Consider the following 16,587-nt stretch of genomic DNA (forward strand, 5'->3'; position numbering starts at 1 on the left):
AGAGGACATATATGGTAATATCATTCTTGATATAGGCCAATATATGTCATATATTACATTTTTATGGGGTCTTCCCAGTTGAACATACTTGGAACATCCGATCCGAAAGACTAAACAGACGTCTGAACCATGTAAACTGGCTGGAAATATAACAACACCAATATAAGAAAAACAGAAATAAATAAATAATGCAATATAATACAGGGGTAGGAATATAGAGAAAAAAACTATTGTCTTAATGAATGTACTGATAAGTTATTTACAAAGTGTACAGTATGTAATTTGCAAATGTAAAATGTTCAGATGCAATGTATAAATGTGTCATTTTTGATGGACATAGTTATGAAAGTTTTAATTGTTCAGGCTGAATATAGTTTGCAGGGGGAAAAAACTCTTCTTGTGCCTGGCTGTTCTGGTGTTTGGTGCTCTATAGCGCCAACCAGAGGACAACAGTTCAAAGAGAGAATGGGCTGGGTGTGAGGGGTCCAAAGTGATTTTACTTAGCCCTTTACATTATTTAAACAGTCATATCACCCTGCAGCCCAAGACTGGTTGCCCACTGAAGCTACAAAAGGGTTGAGCCTGGTCAGTACCTGGATGGGAGACCTCCTGGGAAAACTAGGTTGCTAGAGGTGTTAATGAGGCCAGCAGGGGGTGCTCAATGACAGCGGCACCTGCGCCCACCGCAGACTCTGAGCCTGAGCAATGCCAGAGCCACAGATCGGCCCTATATCCTGAGCCAACAATGTCTGACCAGGTGCATGAGCTAGCAACATCACCTGTGCCAGTTGGATTACTGGTGGAGTACTGCCCCCTCTACAACAGCTGAGGTGCACTGATTGTCTGGAAGAATGTGTCTTTCCTGCCTGTTTCATTTCCTTGCCCCGAGTCGGTTTCACCCAGCACAGACAACGAGTGTGTGTTTCCGTCCTGGTTCAACCCAGCCCTGTATCTCCTGTCTCACTGCTGGTTCCACCCAGCTCAAAGTAGTGTCTCCAGAAATCCCGCCCAGCCTCCATTCCCTCCTCCTCTGCCTAAGTTTCCCAGTTCTTCGGCTCTTTCTCCACTGGCTTCACTCAGCCCTTTGGCTCCTTCTTTGCTGGCTCCTCCTAGCAGCCTGGATCCACCCTGGGCTTCCTGTCGGCCAGCTCCACCCTGGAGTGTTGACATTGCATTTGCTCTGCCTAGACCAGGCAGTGTCCGTCCTGGAGAGCCATAGTCCTGCAGAGTTTTGCTCTAACCTTAATAAAACTCCTCTGCCTGTAGCTTTCTACTAATCCTTAGACCTTGATTAGCTAGTTCAGGTGTGTTTGATTAGGGTTGGAGCAAAACTCTGCAGGATTGTGGCAGCAGGGGGTGACTGATGGACTGATGTTTGCCATCCCTAGCCTAGATTCTCCAAGCCCATCACTACACTGCGACATGTCAACTAGTTGGCTCTGCCTTGGCTCCTCACTCCCTCGGCTCCACCTGGGACCATCGTTCCTAGGGCTCCACCGGGCTCCCTAATCCAGTCGGCTCTGCCTTGGTCAGTCGCCGCTCTGCCTGCACCTCAGACAGGGCCTTCAGCGGTGATTCATCCATCCACTCCTTCGGTTCCACCGGGCTCCTTCCCGTCTTGGTCCTGGGTTGCTCCGCCATCGCCTCAGTTCTCCAATGCCCTGGCTCAACCAACCTGGTCTCCAGCTCCTTCAGTGTTGCCCGGTCTCTACAGCTCTTCAGCTCTGCCTTGTAGGGATGGTAAGATTTACCGATTCGCATCAATGCATGGGCATAAAAGTAAACGCTGCGATGCATTAATTTTAAAATGTGTTTGTTTCTAACATATTTTCATCTGTAAAAAAAACTGTTTATTTATATATAATTATTAGAAGATGTTCTATAGTTTTATTATGTAGAAAGTAACCAATAATTTATGACCAATATTTTATATGTAGATTAATTTCTCCTCTCTAAACTGTTTCTCCGGCGCGTTCTCTCATCATCACTCCTGATAGGTGAATATGACATATCACAACACTACAGAGATAGAGGCGTTAGAAGTTAGAAGACACTTTTAGGTTAAGTTAATTTATGATTTGCTGTCTGGCAGAACTAAAGAAATAAAAGAGATCTATCTATATGTACCATACAGGATTGCATAGCCTCATATTTTTTTTTTCCTTGCAAAATATTGCATTGAATCACGTTGAATTGAAATTGGATCGAAATGGGGTGAATCGTATCGCATCGCATCACATTGGTAGCTGCTTCATATGTATCTTTAATGTATTGTATCATTGCCTACGCATCGAGCGTATTGCATTGTCCTCAGTTATGGACATGCACATACCTCCTGCCTGGGTAAGCTTGTGTCCTAGTGCTTGTGCTTCTGTGTCCGCCTTAATGTAACCCAGCTCAGGACAGGACATTTGTGTTTTATGTTTGATTTAGTTGAACTTTGTATTTTCTCAGTTTTTAGATCAGTTTCCTTTGTCTGTTCATTTGTTACTTGGGTTACTCATTGATTGATTAGCGTCTGCATCTGTGTTTGATTGGTTTGTTGCAGTGTATTTAAGCTCTGTGTCCTTCTGTTCATTGTCAGTTTGTGTTGGTTCTTAAATTTTTGGCTTGGGTGGATTACCATTTTTGTTAAATAAACACAAGTTGCTGCACTTAGGTCCATCACCACATCTTTATTTTTACCAAGCTCTAACAACTTTAGAATATCCTGCTATTAGTTTTGAAAATAATATTTTCTAAATAAATGTAATCATTCATAATATTATTTTTGAACACACATGAATTTAAAATATTTAAAAATTATGCATGTCATATCAAATGCGATCCTCTAGTTGATGTAGCCTATGTAAAATATCGGAATAAGGACGAATGTCGATCTAGTCTATAACGTGAAAGTCAATTTATATTGTTCAGACTGTGATCGCAATGCAAAACATGACCTGAATTAGATTTAGGAGCACAAAAGTGACCCAAATCAGAATCTAAAAGATCAGATTCCATGTGGTTTGTGCTGTTCACACTGTCATGAAATAAAACGTTTTGAGTCACATATGAGCAAAAAATAAAAAATCTGATTGGAACACTTTTTCTTGCAGTGTGAACATAGCCACAGCTTCTGGACCTTAAAACATTATAAATATTTTCAGCGAAATGTTTTTATTTGCAGGTATCACTCACAAATGAAAAATGTCAATTTAAAAACAATATTTTCTTATAAGGGCTAGAATATAAAGTTTATTCAGTATAAAAAGCAATACGTTTTTGGAGTGTGTGTGTAAATATTTTTCCTTCATTGTGGGTGCCAAATGTCCTCAGAAGGAAAAAAATAATTAAAAATACTAAATGATTATTATCTTAAAATGTAATAAAAGTTTAGGTTTAGTGGATAGAAAATAGTGTTAGGTCAGAATATATATATAAATAAAGATAGCTGTAGAAACAAACATGAGTGTTATGTTCACTATGTAGGGCAAATCGCAAGGAATTGAGTCACGACCGCAGATTACGTCACTGCTTTATTTCCTTGCTTTCACAGGTGAAACAACACACCTGAGCTCTGATACAGGTGGAAAGCAGATGCACGCGTTGCTCTTGACAGCTTTCGACAGGAAACCATTTGAAGAAATATGTATTTTATAGGAAACAATGCTCAGCGACTGATCTAGATTTTTACCTGTCTATTCGGCTGACACTACAGCTAAAGTGGATTGGAGAATTTTTAAGAAATATATACCTCACACCAGGATACTTTTCAATTCAACAAAAATGGACTCGTGGCGTTTTCTTTTCGCTGCTTTGGTTTTTATTCTCGGTGTTCATGGCGGAGAAACACAGAGCAGCACAGTGGACAAACAGGGCCAGTGTGTACAACCTTTCAGGCCGGGTCGGGATGGCTTTGTTCTCGACACTGAAGAGTCCATTGAGGATGGGGCTGTTTTCCTGTCAAACCCGAGCGTCGCGCACAGGAACGCGTGCATTGCTGCGTGTTGCAGAGATTCCAGATGCAACTTGGCCCTCATAGAACACGAGAAAGGATCCAACAACAGCTGCTTTCTCTTCAACTGCTTATATAAGCAAAAATATGTCTGTCTATTTATTCAGAAGAAGGGGTTCACAAATGATATACTGGATTCAGTCTATGGACATTACCTGAACGGCCGCAAGAGTGGTAAGCTTTATTCTTTGCTCTCTCTGTTTTTAGGCTCTCTCTATATATTTCAAAATGTCTTAACTTACTCTTCCTGTTAAATGACTCACTGGATGTGTATGATGAATGCAAAGCAGTGCAACAGTTAAGCCAGTGGCACTCACAATCTATTCCAGTCAATAACCAGTAAATTTAATCGTCTCACCCTGTATTTTTTCCCTTTTTTTGTCATTTCACTTAGAAATACATCACGATACAGTAATAAACTTGTTGCAGCTTTTCAGGTTGTTTTGTCCAAGTATTCCAGCATCAGTGTACTATAGCTAATTATTGTTACAATAGTAAAATATTGTAAATTAATAAATTGTTTACGAACATGTTGTCACCTTCAGTTTAAAGACTTTGAGTCATAATTTTCTTATTTTGTGCAACTTTTTAATTTTGTGTGTGTACAGGGGCTGATTCCATTAATCTGTTCTAAAAGGTACCTCAGACTGCCACATTAGCAAAATAGTGCACTCATACGTTTCAGATTTATGATGCCATTATTGGAAGAACTGTTGACTTTCATTAGAATGTTCCTTTTTGTGACGCAGCCCTTTTCAAAAAATGTACCTAGAGGTTCTCTAGAGAGGGTTCTATTGTAAAGATACGTCAGGTCATTTTTTCATTTGTAGGCGTGTACAAGATTGGTATTTTGTCTTTAATCAAGCAAGGTGTAATTATTATTATTTTTTTTTTTATGTTTTTAACATGAGTGATTGTCATTTCAACAACACAGTATCTATTCTTTTGTTATTTTAAGTCATGTACATTCTTTAGCAGTGACTATTGACTAGTGACTGGAATATCATTGATATTTTTCTTCAGATGGGAAGGACAAACCGCCCGTTGCCGATGCTGGACGGGATGTGGTGGTCCAGCCTAATGAGGAAGTATTGCTGAATGGCATCGAGAGTTGGGATGATAGGAAGATCATCGACTACAAATGGAGCCTCATCAGTGGAGAAGAATCTGTCCATATAGAGGTATTCTATTGGATATGAGCTGATATGTTAAGATGTTGTTTATATGTTATTAATGTTGTCAAGTAATTAGGTTTCAGGTTATGATGTTAAAATTAAGATGCTTTTAAGGGATTGTTTCTTTGTCATCTTAAAGCAAATTCTGTCATTATTTACGCACCCTCTTGTCGCTTCAAACACCTGTATGACTAACTTTATGTAGAACATAGAAAGAAATATCTCCATGTACACCCCCCCCCCCCCCCCCCCCCCCCCCCCCCCGTCTGGTCCATGCAGAAGTCAATGGCATCCAACACTGTTTGATTATCAACATTCTTCAAAATATTCTTTTCTACGTAAGGGATTGCTTACAGTTGAGGAACAGCATGAATGATACAGTTTACATTTCTGGGTGAACTATCCCTGTAATGAGGACTAATGATCGTTTCAGTGGGATGAAATGCTAATTTAGAGCATTTGTTCTAAACTGCTTTGGCTTCAAACTGGAAATCAAGAGGCAATAGATTTGCTCATCTTAGTCATTACTAGTTGACAGCTTTTGTTTCATAGCATAATAATACCCAATATCTGATCTGAATCTAATTAACTGCTCCACAGAAAACTGATCTGCCAGACCAGGTGAGGGTGTCCAGTTTGGTACCTGGGGTGTATAAGTTCAAACTGACAGTGACCGATTCAGCACACAATTCTGATTCAGCTCAAGTCACTCTCTTGGTTCTCACTCATGAGCAATCTGAGCGTGAGTATTATTTTTATTATTATTATTATTTTCACTATTAATGAGAGGTAAATGGAAAAACAAACTATAGTGCTAACTCATTATTATTCAGTCATTTTATGCTGTTGTTCTTTGTAAATGTTTAAGAATACATTGTATTTTTTAACTTGGAAAATAAACTTGGAAATAAACAGAGCTATATGTTGATATATTTAACATACTAAATATTTGTACTAATGTAGTTTTTACTTTAAACATGGCATTGTGTACTATGAGTATTGCTGTCTCTTATGACAAACTAAAGGAGATTAAGTTAAAGCACATTTTCAGGCATGTAAATGTCTTAGGCTTACAGATAGCTTGGTAATGTTGTCATGGGTTGGGGATGACTCTTTCTCTCTCTCTGTTTTTATTGTGTGAGAGACCTTACCGCTCCCTATGCAAATGTGCAGAACCGGTTTGACGTGGTACAGGCTTTGAGTCACAGTTGCGCAATATATGGATAACTGCTCTGCGTAAACGCAAAGCACACCCCCAGCAAAGAAATATTAATGAATTACAGCAAACTGTGAATATGAATGAACTCATGGCATTCTCAACCTTCAGTAAATGTTGCAAATGACATTTTGGTCTTGCCTAACAGAGAGGCAAAAAGAATAGGACAGGGAAGTATATGAAGGTGGAAAAGGGGGGCAGCAAGAGGGGAAATGGATATCAATACAATATTTTATAGTAAAATGCAATAAAATGACAGAAGATTGAACCCACTGAAGAAATGAGGTCAGTTTTAGCAGCTGTTGAATCATTGCATGTAAATGCTTTTTACTCCCTGTCTAACCACCCTGTTTATGTGACACATCCATGTCTGTTCATGACTACAACAGCACAGTTGTGTGATGAAACATGTAATTTTTGTAAGATAATGATATTCCATTAAACAACTTTACATATACAGTCATGGCCAAAAATATCGGCACCCTTGGTAAATATGATCAAAGAAGCATTGTTAATCCTTTTGATCTTTTATTTAAAAAATTCACAAAAATCTAACCTTTCATTGGATAATAAGAATTTAAAATGGGGGGGAAATATCATTATGAAATAAATGTTTTCTCTAATACACATTGGCCACAATTAATGGCACCCTTTTATTCATTACTTTGAGACATCCATTTGCCAGTTTAACAGCTCTAAATTTTCTCCTATGATGCCTGATGAGGTTAGAGAACACCTGACAAGATCAGAGACCATTCCTTCATCCAGAATCACTCCAGATCCTTTAGATTCCCAGCTCCATGTTGGTGCTTCTTCTCTTCAGTTCACCCCACTCATTTTCTGTAGGATTCGGGTCAGAGGACTGGAATGGCCATAGAAGCTTGGTTTTGTGCTCAGTGACCCATTTTTGTGTTTTTGACGTTTGTGTTTGGATTATTGTACGGTTGGAAGATCCAAACATGGCCCATTATAAGATTTCTAACAGAGTCAGTCACTTATTGATTTTTTATCTGCTGGTATTTGATAGAATCCATGATGCCATGATGCCATGTGTCTAAACAAGATGTCCAGGACCTCCAGCAGAAATAAAGGCCCACAACATCAAAAATACAGCAGTCTATTTCATTGTACACACGGAGTACTTTTTATCCCTGTGTTCACCAAACCCATCTTGAGTGCTAAAAAGCTTATTTTTTAGTTTCATCTGACCATAGAAGCCAGTCCCATTTGAAGTTCCAGTCGTGTCTGATAATTGAATATGCTGGAGTTTGTTTTTAGGTGAGCTAGGAGAATTTTTCATGAAACCCTCCCGAACAACATGTGGTGATGTAGGGGCTGTTTGACCATTTTTTTTTAAAGGTTTTCTGACCCCAAGACAACTATTTCCTGCAATTCTCCAGCTGTGGTCTTTGGAGAGTCTTTAGCCACTCAAACTCTCCCCCTCACCATGCATTAGGACGATATAGACAGGCAGTTTTCTAACATTTTATGTTGATTGGAAATTCTTAATTATTGCCCTGATGGTGGAAATGGGAATTTTCACTGCTCTAGCTCTTTAGTTGAAGCCACTTCACTAATTTGTGAAGCTCAATTATCTTTTGCTGTACATCAGAAATATATTCTTTGATTTTTCTCATTGTGATGGATGATTAAGGGAATTTGGGCTTTGTTTTCCCTCCTATTTATATTTCTGTGAAATAGGAAGCCATGGCTGGATAATGTCATGTTCATAATCACCCTGGAGTGATCAAAATTGTGAATATGAATGGGAATATACTTCAGAGATATTTTACTCATAAGAATTTCTAGGGGTGTCAATAATTGTGTCCAACGTGTATTTGAGAGAATTTATATAATTTTATTAATGATACCCCCCCCCCCCCCCCCCCCCCCCATTTAAAATTCTTATCCAATGAAAGGTTAGATTGTTGTGATTTTTTTTTTTAAATAAAAGATCAAAAGGATTAACAATGCAGATTCATTTTCACAGCCTTCTTTGGTCATATTTACCAAGGGTGCCGATATTTTTGGCCATGACTGTATTTACTTTGGGGAATTGTTTGTGGTAAATCTTACAAAATTTAGAGAGGGTTATGCCTAAAGCAAAAATAATAAGTACATTTTCTGAAGGAAATGTAAGTGGTGCCTGTCATGGCAAGACTGTGCAGTTGATAGGGTATTCTGGGTGCTTACAAATGTGGTTGCTACAGTGGCTGCCCTACCCTAGGTGTTGCTAGGTATTTCTATGTGGTTGCAAGACTGTTGCTAGTGTGTTTTGGGTGGTTGCAGGGTATTGTTATGTGGTTGCTAGACTGTTGCTAGTGTGTTCTGGGTGGTTGCTAGGTCTTTGGTTGGTTGTTCTGGTTGGTTGCCAGTAGAGCCCAATCTCATGTCTCTGTGATATTCTGGTGCTTGTTTATGTTCCTATACAGTTGCTAGGCTCCTCTGGATGGTTGCTAGGGTGAACCAGTAACCAGGTTGATAGAGATACAACAACTTACAGATAGTTAGTTGTCTACATGTTCTTTATGCTATATAGATCTCTATATATGCTATATAGAATGCGACTGAAAGGTGCTTGTTAAAAGAGACCACTACTATAATTTTCTTATCCAGAGATATCCCTCTCATATTACTTATTGGATGCTGGCTAGAGTAAGTTAAGTGAGCAAAGCCCCAAGTCTCTATGACATTCGGATCCAGAGTAATGATGTGTATCACAATATAACTATTTTTCACTAGAAATAAGGTTGTTACGATACCAGCTGTTCTAAATAGCAGCTTCTATACAACAGAAAAAAACTATTACTAGGCTAATTAATACAAATAAACAGTCAGTAATACAATAAAAGAAGAAGCTTAATACAAACATTAGAACAAGTAAAGGCAATGAATACAAAGAAATGCATATCAAATGTATTCTGGAAAGTGTATCTAAAAGTATTCAGATTGGAAATACAAAAGAAAGTAAATAAAGTTAATTTATTTAGTGGTGGAGAAGTTATTCGGTCAAAAGCGATGAGCTAAATTAGACGGCTGTTACTTTGACCTAATGCATGGATCTATTATAGTGATACATTCACTTAAGAAGACATAACCATAAGTAAGTTTTGTGAATATTTTCATAAATACCGGCTAAGACAGCCATTTTGGCTCATTGTGTGTTTTTGGTAGCATACTGATTTGGAAGCCAGAAGTGTACTTTGCTTGCCGTGTTTTCTCAGCCTGTCAGACAGTGTGGGAGTGCTAAATTGATTGCGTAATGCTTGTTTGGTACCAGTTATTATCTTTTGTACTGAAATACCCCCAGCTCTACCCAAACATTATATGTCCTGTTGCTTATAAAAGTAGCAGAATTCTCCATCAGCCAGAACGATTTGACACCTCATTCATGTGTGTATAACAAAAAGATTGAGATGAAAAATATTCATCTATTTTTATAAATATTATTTTTTTTTTTTTAGTGTTGTATGGTGTTTTTAAATTTCTCAAACACTCTTAATAATACAGATTAAGCCAAATATAATTTGCCAGATATTATCAATAAAGACCAAATTTTGCTCCCAAGTATGTTCATTTTGTTTTAAATTTTTTTATATTTGTCTGTTTTCAGTAAACCTGATTAAGAACACCATTTTAGCCGTGTTAGTGGGTATTGTATGCACCTGTTAGATCATTGTCTTGTCATGAATGAACTTGTGATGAAATGCCACAGGAATGAAGATATTCTCTTTTTACTAAAAGTTTGGCTCTTAATTTTTTCTGGGACATATGGTGATACTGTGGGTGTATGAATGATGAACCTCAAAATACCCACTGGGTCAAGCAATAATGTAGACAATCCCTTGAGCCCCTTTCCGTACACCCCTTTCCGTACACCCCTGCATTTTGAATGTGCCAAAACGGTTCATCCCACGTGCATGCTTCAACAATAACTTGAACTTCAACAATGAACTTACAAAGTAACTGAAAGGAACATGTCTTGTCATGTTATTCATGCTAACATCATTTATCCAACCCTATTTGCCCAGTTGTATTTAAACACTCAATTCTACATTATTCTTTCACTGATTACCTTCACCTTTGTTGTAGTTCTCAAATCAAATATGGCATCAGTGTTACAGTTTGGACACCAGTAAGATCAAACATCTAGTTCTTGCTTGTCTATTTCACTGAAGAGCTGCTGCAGCTGTAAATGCAAATGTTTTTTTTTTTGTTTTTTTTTTAATAATGCTTCAGTACTTTTAAAATGGTGGAAATTGTTTTTGTTGATGTTATTTGTCCAGTAGAAACCTATTCTGATTTGATCCCAAAAAAATCATGATTCTTTAATTCATCAGAACTGAATTAACATATAATTTATTTGATTTTTGCCATTAGGTCACTGTTTGGCCCCTAAAAAGGTGGGACCCTGCCGAGGTTCTTTTCCTCGTTGGCATTACAACGCTGCATCGAGCAAGTGTGAGCAGTTCACCTTTGGAGGGTGTAAAGAGAATAACAACAACTATCTCTCTGAACAGGAGTGTTCGAATGCCTGTAAAAACACGATAGGTAATGCTCATCTCATTGTACTGAGGCAGTGGTGTGCAGTAGGTTTGAAGGAATACCCCATGTTGTCATTTATTTGTGTCATTCCGTGTCGGTATGCTTTTTCCACAAAGGGACACAAAAGGAGAATTCTGAAGAATCTTCTCTTGGCTCTTTACTGCACAAGAAATGTCAGTGGTCACACTATAAGAAAGGCATACATGCAACTTTCCAAGTCTTCTGAAATTTTAATGTTGTTCTTTACTGATTATCTTATTGCTGCAGTTTCCAAATTAAATGTGGCACCAGTGGTGGATGCCAGATGTCAATAAGAATAAACTTTTTTTTTAGTGTGTGTTTACCATAAAGAATGATATAAAACATGTGGCATATTTCCTCTTAGGAGCTACACTTAAGCTGCTATAGATGGGAACATTTTCAAAACAAATTCAAAATTCTCCTTTTGGTGTTCAACAAGAATAATTGCATATAGGTTTAGTGCAAAATGAGGCAGAGTAATTAATTTTGGATGTGCTGCTCTATATGGCCATACATTTTATCATAGAATTTTTGTTATTGCATTTTTACATTTTATACCACCCCACCCACCATATACAACCCTACCCCAATCCCCAATCAGAACAAAAGGACGGCTGAAAAGGGGCAATGGCTATACATTTTAAAGAATATTTTTGGTGAAGGTCCTTTTGTGTTCTACAATTAGAGTAGTGACAACCTCAAAGCCTGACCTCTCTGATGCTCTTGTGTCTTGAAATAATTTTCTCATCATTTATTCACCCTCATGCTGTCCCAAAGCATATGGCTGACTGACTTCTGTGGAAAACAGAGATTTTTAGAGAAATTATCCATCTCTGTGAGTTGCCACTTCAAAAACCACAAGCAAAAATGTGATGAATCAGTGCTAATGTCGGCATGTTGTGAAGCGTGCAGGGAGTGCATTGTGAAACTTGCTCAAGTGCATTGCGTCACTCTTCGCAACATGATGTTTACGTCGTAAACTCATAACCAGCTGGCCAGAAGCAATGGTTTGTGGTTTTAAAAAAAGTTTAAAATATTAGTATTTATTTATATTAGTAAATATCTATCATTTTGCTTCAGAAGACATTGAATTATTAAATGGGGTTGTATGGATAACAGTTCTGTTTGTTCTGCATGGTTTTTAAAGCGCTAACTTTGGAAGTTCCGTATACTACCAATATGGACATACAGAGATGGATTATTTTTCTAGAGACCTTTGTGTTCATCTGAAGAAAGGAAGGCATATACATCTGGAGTGGTATTAGTTTGAGTAAATAAGAGATTTTTGGGTGGAGCATCATTTAATTTCAAAAGCATGGCAAAGCCTCCCTTTGCCACTATAATAGCTTCCACTCGTTTGGTCCATCCAAAATATGCTGGTTTCTAAATGCAGGATTTGCCTCCATTCATACACCTGAGCATCAGTGAGGGCAAGCATTGACGGTGGGACAATGCCATTGTATGATGTGGCATTAAGATTTGTCCTCACAGAAATGATTGCAATAACCATACCAATTAATTAGACGGAGGTGCCCACATACTTTTGACCGTATGTATTCCTTCAAGTTATTTCCTCAATCTCAGTATCTCATAGAATTTTACTAAGTAATGCCTTGTCAAAAATTGTCTGTCTGCAGTAATACCTGGAGATATGAAAAAGCTGCCCAAGGAAGGTATATTTACTTTAGACCTCTTCTCAGCCAAATATACTTGTATAAAAATTTCCTCCAGGATTTCTTGGTTGTTCAATTTTGTTTTTGTTTGTGATACAGACTGTACTTCATGTGGAGAAGACCAATTTAAATGCTCTAACGGCTGCTGTGTGAAGAAAGAGTTTGAGTGCGATGAACAGCAGCAATGCAGCGACGGTTCTGATGAGGAGAACTGTGAACAATGTGAGACACTTACCATGCACACACACCTCATGACGTACACGATGGTTTTAAATGTACTTCCTTTTTTTTACCTTTTAGTGAATAATGGCCTGGCTCGACTTCTAAGGATTGAGGTGAATAAAAAAGGTGAGTTTTATGCATTGCTTAAAAATTGTATTGCGCACCAGCAGCCTGACATTAAGAAATAATTCACATGCTCTCATGTCATTTTAAACCTTTATGGTTTTCTATCTTACATTGAACGTATAATACATTTTGTAGAATCTCGTATTCTTGTCTGTATAACACAAAGTGATTGGGGCAATAAAAACTGCAATAAAGACAAAACCAAAATAGTCTGAACAACTCATGCCATATTTACCAAGTCTTTTGAAGCCATTTGATTGCTTTGTTTGATGAACGGACCAAATTATCCTTTTCAAATTGTATATTTAAAAAAAATAACAGCATTATGCATTGCAAAAATTTTGATTTCAAGATTGGTCAGCGCTGGTTCTCATTACATTATTGATCGTGACACTGCATTTTATATATGTGGTTTCAACATATTGGACTTTTTGGGTGGATTATATGTCTTTAATATTTATTAGTGCCTATTATTATCGCCCCATAATACTATTGCTCCTAGATAAACATGTCTTTATTTATAAACAAAGAGCGTTCTATATGGTTTTGTTTGTTTTTTTTATATGATCCCACCAACAGTTTGTGCGGTAAACAATTTCTTGATCCACTTTAATTCTCTACTAACATCTCATTTGTGTTATAATGGTATAGCACACTGCACAGAGCCACTTGCTGTGGGCCCGTGTCGAGCCAGTTTTACTCGTTGGTACTATGACCCTTTTAACAAAAAGTGCCATCGCTTCACCTATGGTGGCTGTGATGGCAATGAGAACAACTTTGAGACATCAGACAAGTGCATGGACAACTGCTCAGGTGTCTCAGGTATGAATGGTGCTCAAGTTTCAACAAGATATATTAGTGATGATGGCTGACGTTTATATTGGATGTATATTTCTGTCTGTCTTTATAGAAAATGATGTGTTTGCCAGAGGATTGCTTGTAAGAGAACAGCCGGAGGAACTAGGGGAAAGCCAGTCAGGTAATCTTTGTATTTGCAATCAAATATATCTTATTTATCATTACTCCTAATGGTATGTTTAACAGCTTTTCTGATCATAACAGAATTTTTTTTTTTTTTTATCTTTATCCTTACTCGTTAACATCATATTTTTGTTCTGTTTTGCAGAACAGCTATCTTTTTTTTTTTTTAATTCTAATAACTTTCAGAACTTTAGAGTAAATTTCATGAAACAAAATTACAAAAAAAGAAACATTTATAAACAATGCAGGAGTATTTAAGTATATTGGAGTAATCATTTAATATTTTTAATGATCCAGAATACAGTTTAAAAAAATCAATAGGGTCCTTCAGAAATCTAGATTACGGTGCAGCACAACATTTAGAGATTTCTCTCACATCTCAAAAATTGGAAATAATAGTCTAGTCCCTAAAGTGAATAAGATTCGATTAAAGAAATGCATATTGTGGACTGCCTTTTTTCCCCTCTCAGCTTCTGTTGCCCTTGCTGTGGTTCTGGTCGTCGCCATCTTGGCCGTTGTGGCTGTGTTGGGTTACTGTTTCATCAAGAACAAGAGAAAAAGCCATCAGCCTGTGGCCACCAGTGGTGTACTTTGACGATGACCAACAGCTGGTCTACAACAGCACCACTGCCAAAGCATGACATAATCTTTAAAAACTCCATAAACTTTAACATCTTTTCTGCCATACGGTCTGCCCCTTAGACTGAGGCTGACTGCAGAGAGTAGAGTGGGCCATATGAATTACGAAGTAACTCAGTTCCTGACCTTTACGTAATTCCATTTTAAAAGTTTGGTCACTGAACCAGGTCTTTTATCTCAGGTCTTAATGATCAAGGTGTTTATGTATTATATTACATTGATAAGATCTGTGTGTGGCCCAAGAGAGAGTTTAGATAGAAATCACTCCTCCTCCTACCATCTGAGAATTTTACATTCTCGCACTTGGCAAAAAAAAATATTGTAACTTTCTTTTTGTTTCCCATAAAGCCATATCTATCATTCTGATTATTTCTGAGGGGAATTGAAATGTCTTGACTCACCTAGGCTATATTAATATTTCTGTTACATTTTAAATTACATATGTTTTTTTATGGTGTGACAATTCATTGTTTGTATATGTGGAATGTAAGATTGTTTGTATTATTAACCCTATAAATCCATGAGTTCTTACTGCACTAAATATGAAATGTTTGCCAGCTTCTTGCTGCGTTTATTAAAGAGAACTTAATACGAGTGCTCTTAGTGATATTCCAGTTGTTGAGTACTGGGATGGAACAGGTTTAAACATTGGGGTGAAAACACAAAACATAACAAACAAACCTACATTTGATGCTTGTGTTTCTGAATATGGGTCAAAAGTGTCAAATAATGACTAAAAGATGTCAAATATTTATTGTGGGTGGATGTTTCCTTAAGATATGCATCTGATTATTTCTGTTTTTCTTGTTTAAGTATTTTAAACCATGTAAGTGCCATTTGGTGTATAAGGACATGAATTCAGGAGCTCTGATTTTGAATAAAAGAGTTTCAAATTAAATTTTGCATTTATGTTATGAACATTGTAGTGACAATGTCATGTGGAAATGCTATTTTTAAGATTAATGGCAAGTGCCATCTTTTAAGAACCGGTGGTATGTTCTGTATTAAAATAACCAACGTTTAGCTTATTTTATTATAAGTTATGACTGAGTTCTCATTATGCTAACCTAAATATAAACATGCTGATAGATTTCGATATGTTTGGTACACTGTAAAAAATGAATCATGGGCCTTGTAATTTTCATTAAACAAAAATTAAGGTGATAATTAAACATAGTGAGTATATTTCATTAAAGAAATTGTGATTCGCATTTCTGTGAAACGCGTTAGGTTACAGAGTTAAGCCCGATCTAGGACCTGCCCCCTACAGCAGCAGAGGACTATTATTTTGTTGAACGAACTGAGGATGATGTCACGGGCTCATATTTGGTTGGCCAATCGGCGGAAAGGGGCGTGTCACGACGTCCACAAGGGGAAAGCGAATTTCGAAGTCGTTTGTCCGTTTTCTACCCGTGAACCAAAAAAAAGAAAATCAAGCCAAAATCTCATTTTTTTCGGGGGGTTTTTTGAACAAAAAATTTAAACACAAACTATCAAAACGTACACGGACCCACGTTGATGATCTATACAGCTGCTAAAACAGCATCATCAAATGAAACATTTTTCATCAATTGGAATGTGCGCAAAGGATTGTGGGTGAAGGATAAAAGTTTTCTAAATGAGGTCATTGTGACGTCATTGGATGACGGTTTCACTAACCATGACGCAAAACATGGGGGGCCAAGATGGCGTCGTGGAGGATAGACGTGTGATTTTTAGTTCTGGCGGTGGTGGTAGTAGTGATTAATCAGTTTACTTTAAGTCTTACATTTGTTTTTACTGTCTTCTCTGAATAGTTTCTGCATTATTTTGCATCGATTTTTCTTAAATGGGAAGAAAGAGACGCGGTTTGTCTAAAGTCATGGATGTTGAAGTAGTCTCTGAAGTTGGTCTGAGTAATAGGTTTGATGTGCTAGCTGACCCTCCTGCATCGGCTGATGCGAACCGTGATATGAAACTTTGTTTGGCGACACTCTTTCCAGCGTCTCCTGC

General features: G+C 37.5%; 1 protein-coding gene across 1 annotated transcript; it reads left to right on the forward strand.

Moving 5' to 3' along the window:
• Positions 1–3,540: 3,540 nt before the first annotated feature.
• On the forward strand, positions 3,541–15,788 carry LOC306843777 (kunitz-type protease inhibitor 1-like). The gene is made up of 10 exons (XM_079375443.1): positions 3,541–4,171; positions 5,021–5,178; positions 5,773–5,914; positions 10,769–10,939; positions 12,592–12,627; positions 12,727–12,849; positions 12,928–12,975; positions 13,627–13,797; positions 13,886–13,954; positions 14,427–15,788. Exons 1-10 carry the CDS (start codon positions 3,769–3,771, stop codon positions 14,549–14,551), a joined length of 1,446 nt encoding a protein of 481 aa, XP_079231569.1. The 5' UTR covers positions 3,541–3,768; the 3' UTR covers positions 14,552–15,788.
• The last annotated feature ends 799 nt before the right edge of the window (positions 15,789–16,587 follow it).

This window comes from Barbus barbus (genome assembly GCF_936440315.1).
Source record: "Barbus barbus genome assembly, chromosome: 24".
Taxonomy (NCBI): domain Eukaryota; kingdom Metazoa; phylum Chordata; class Actinopteri; order Cypriniformes; family Cyprinidae; genus Barbus; species Barbus barbus.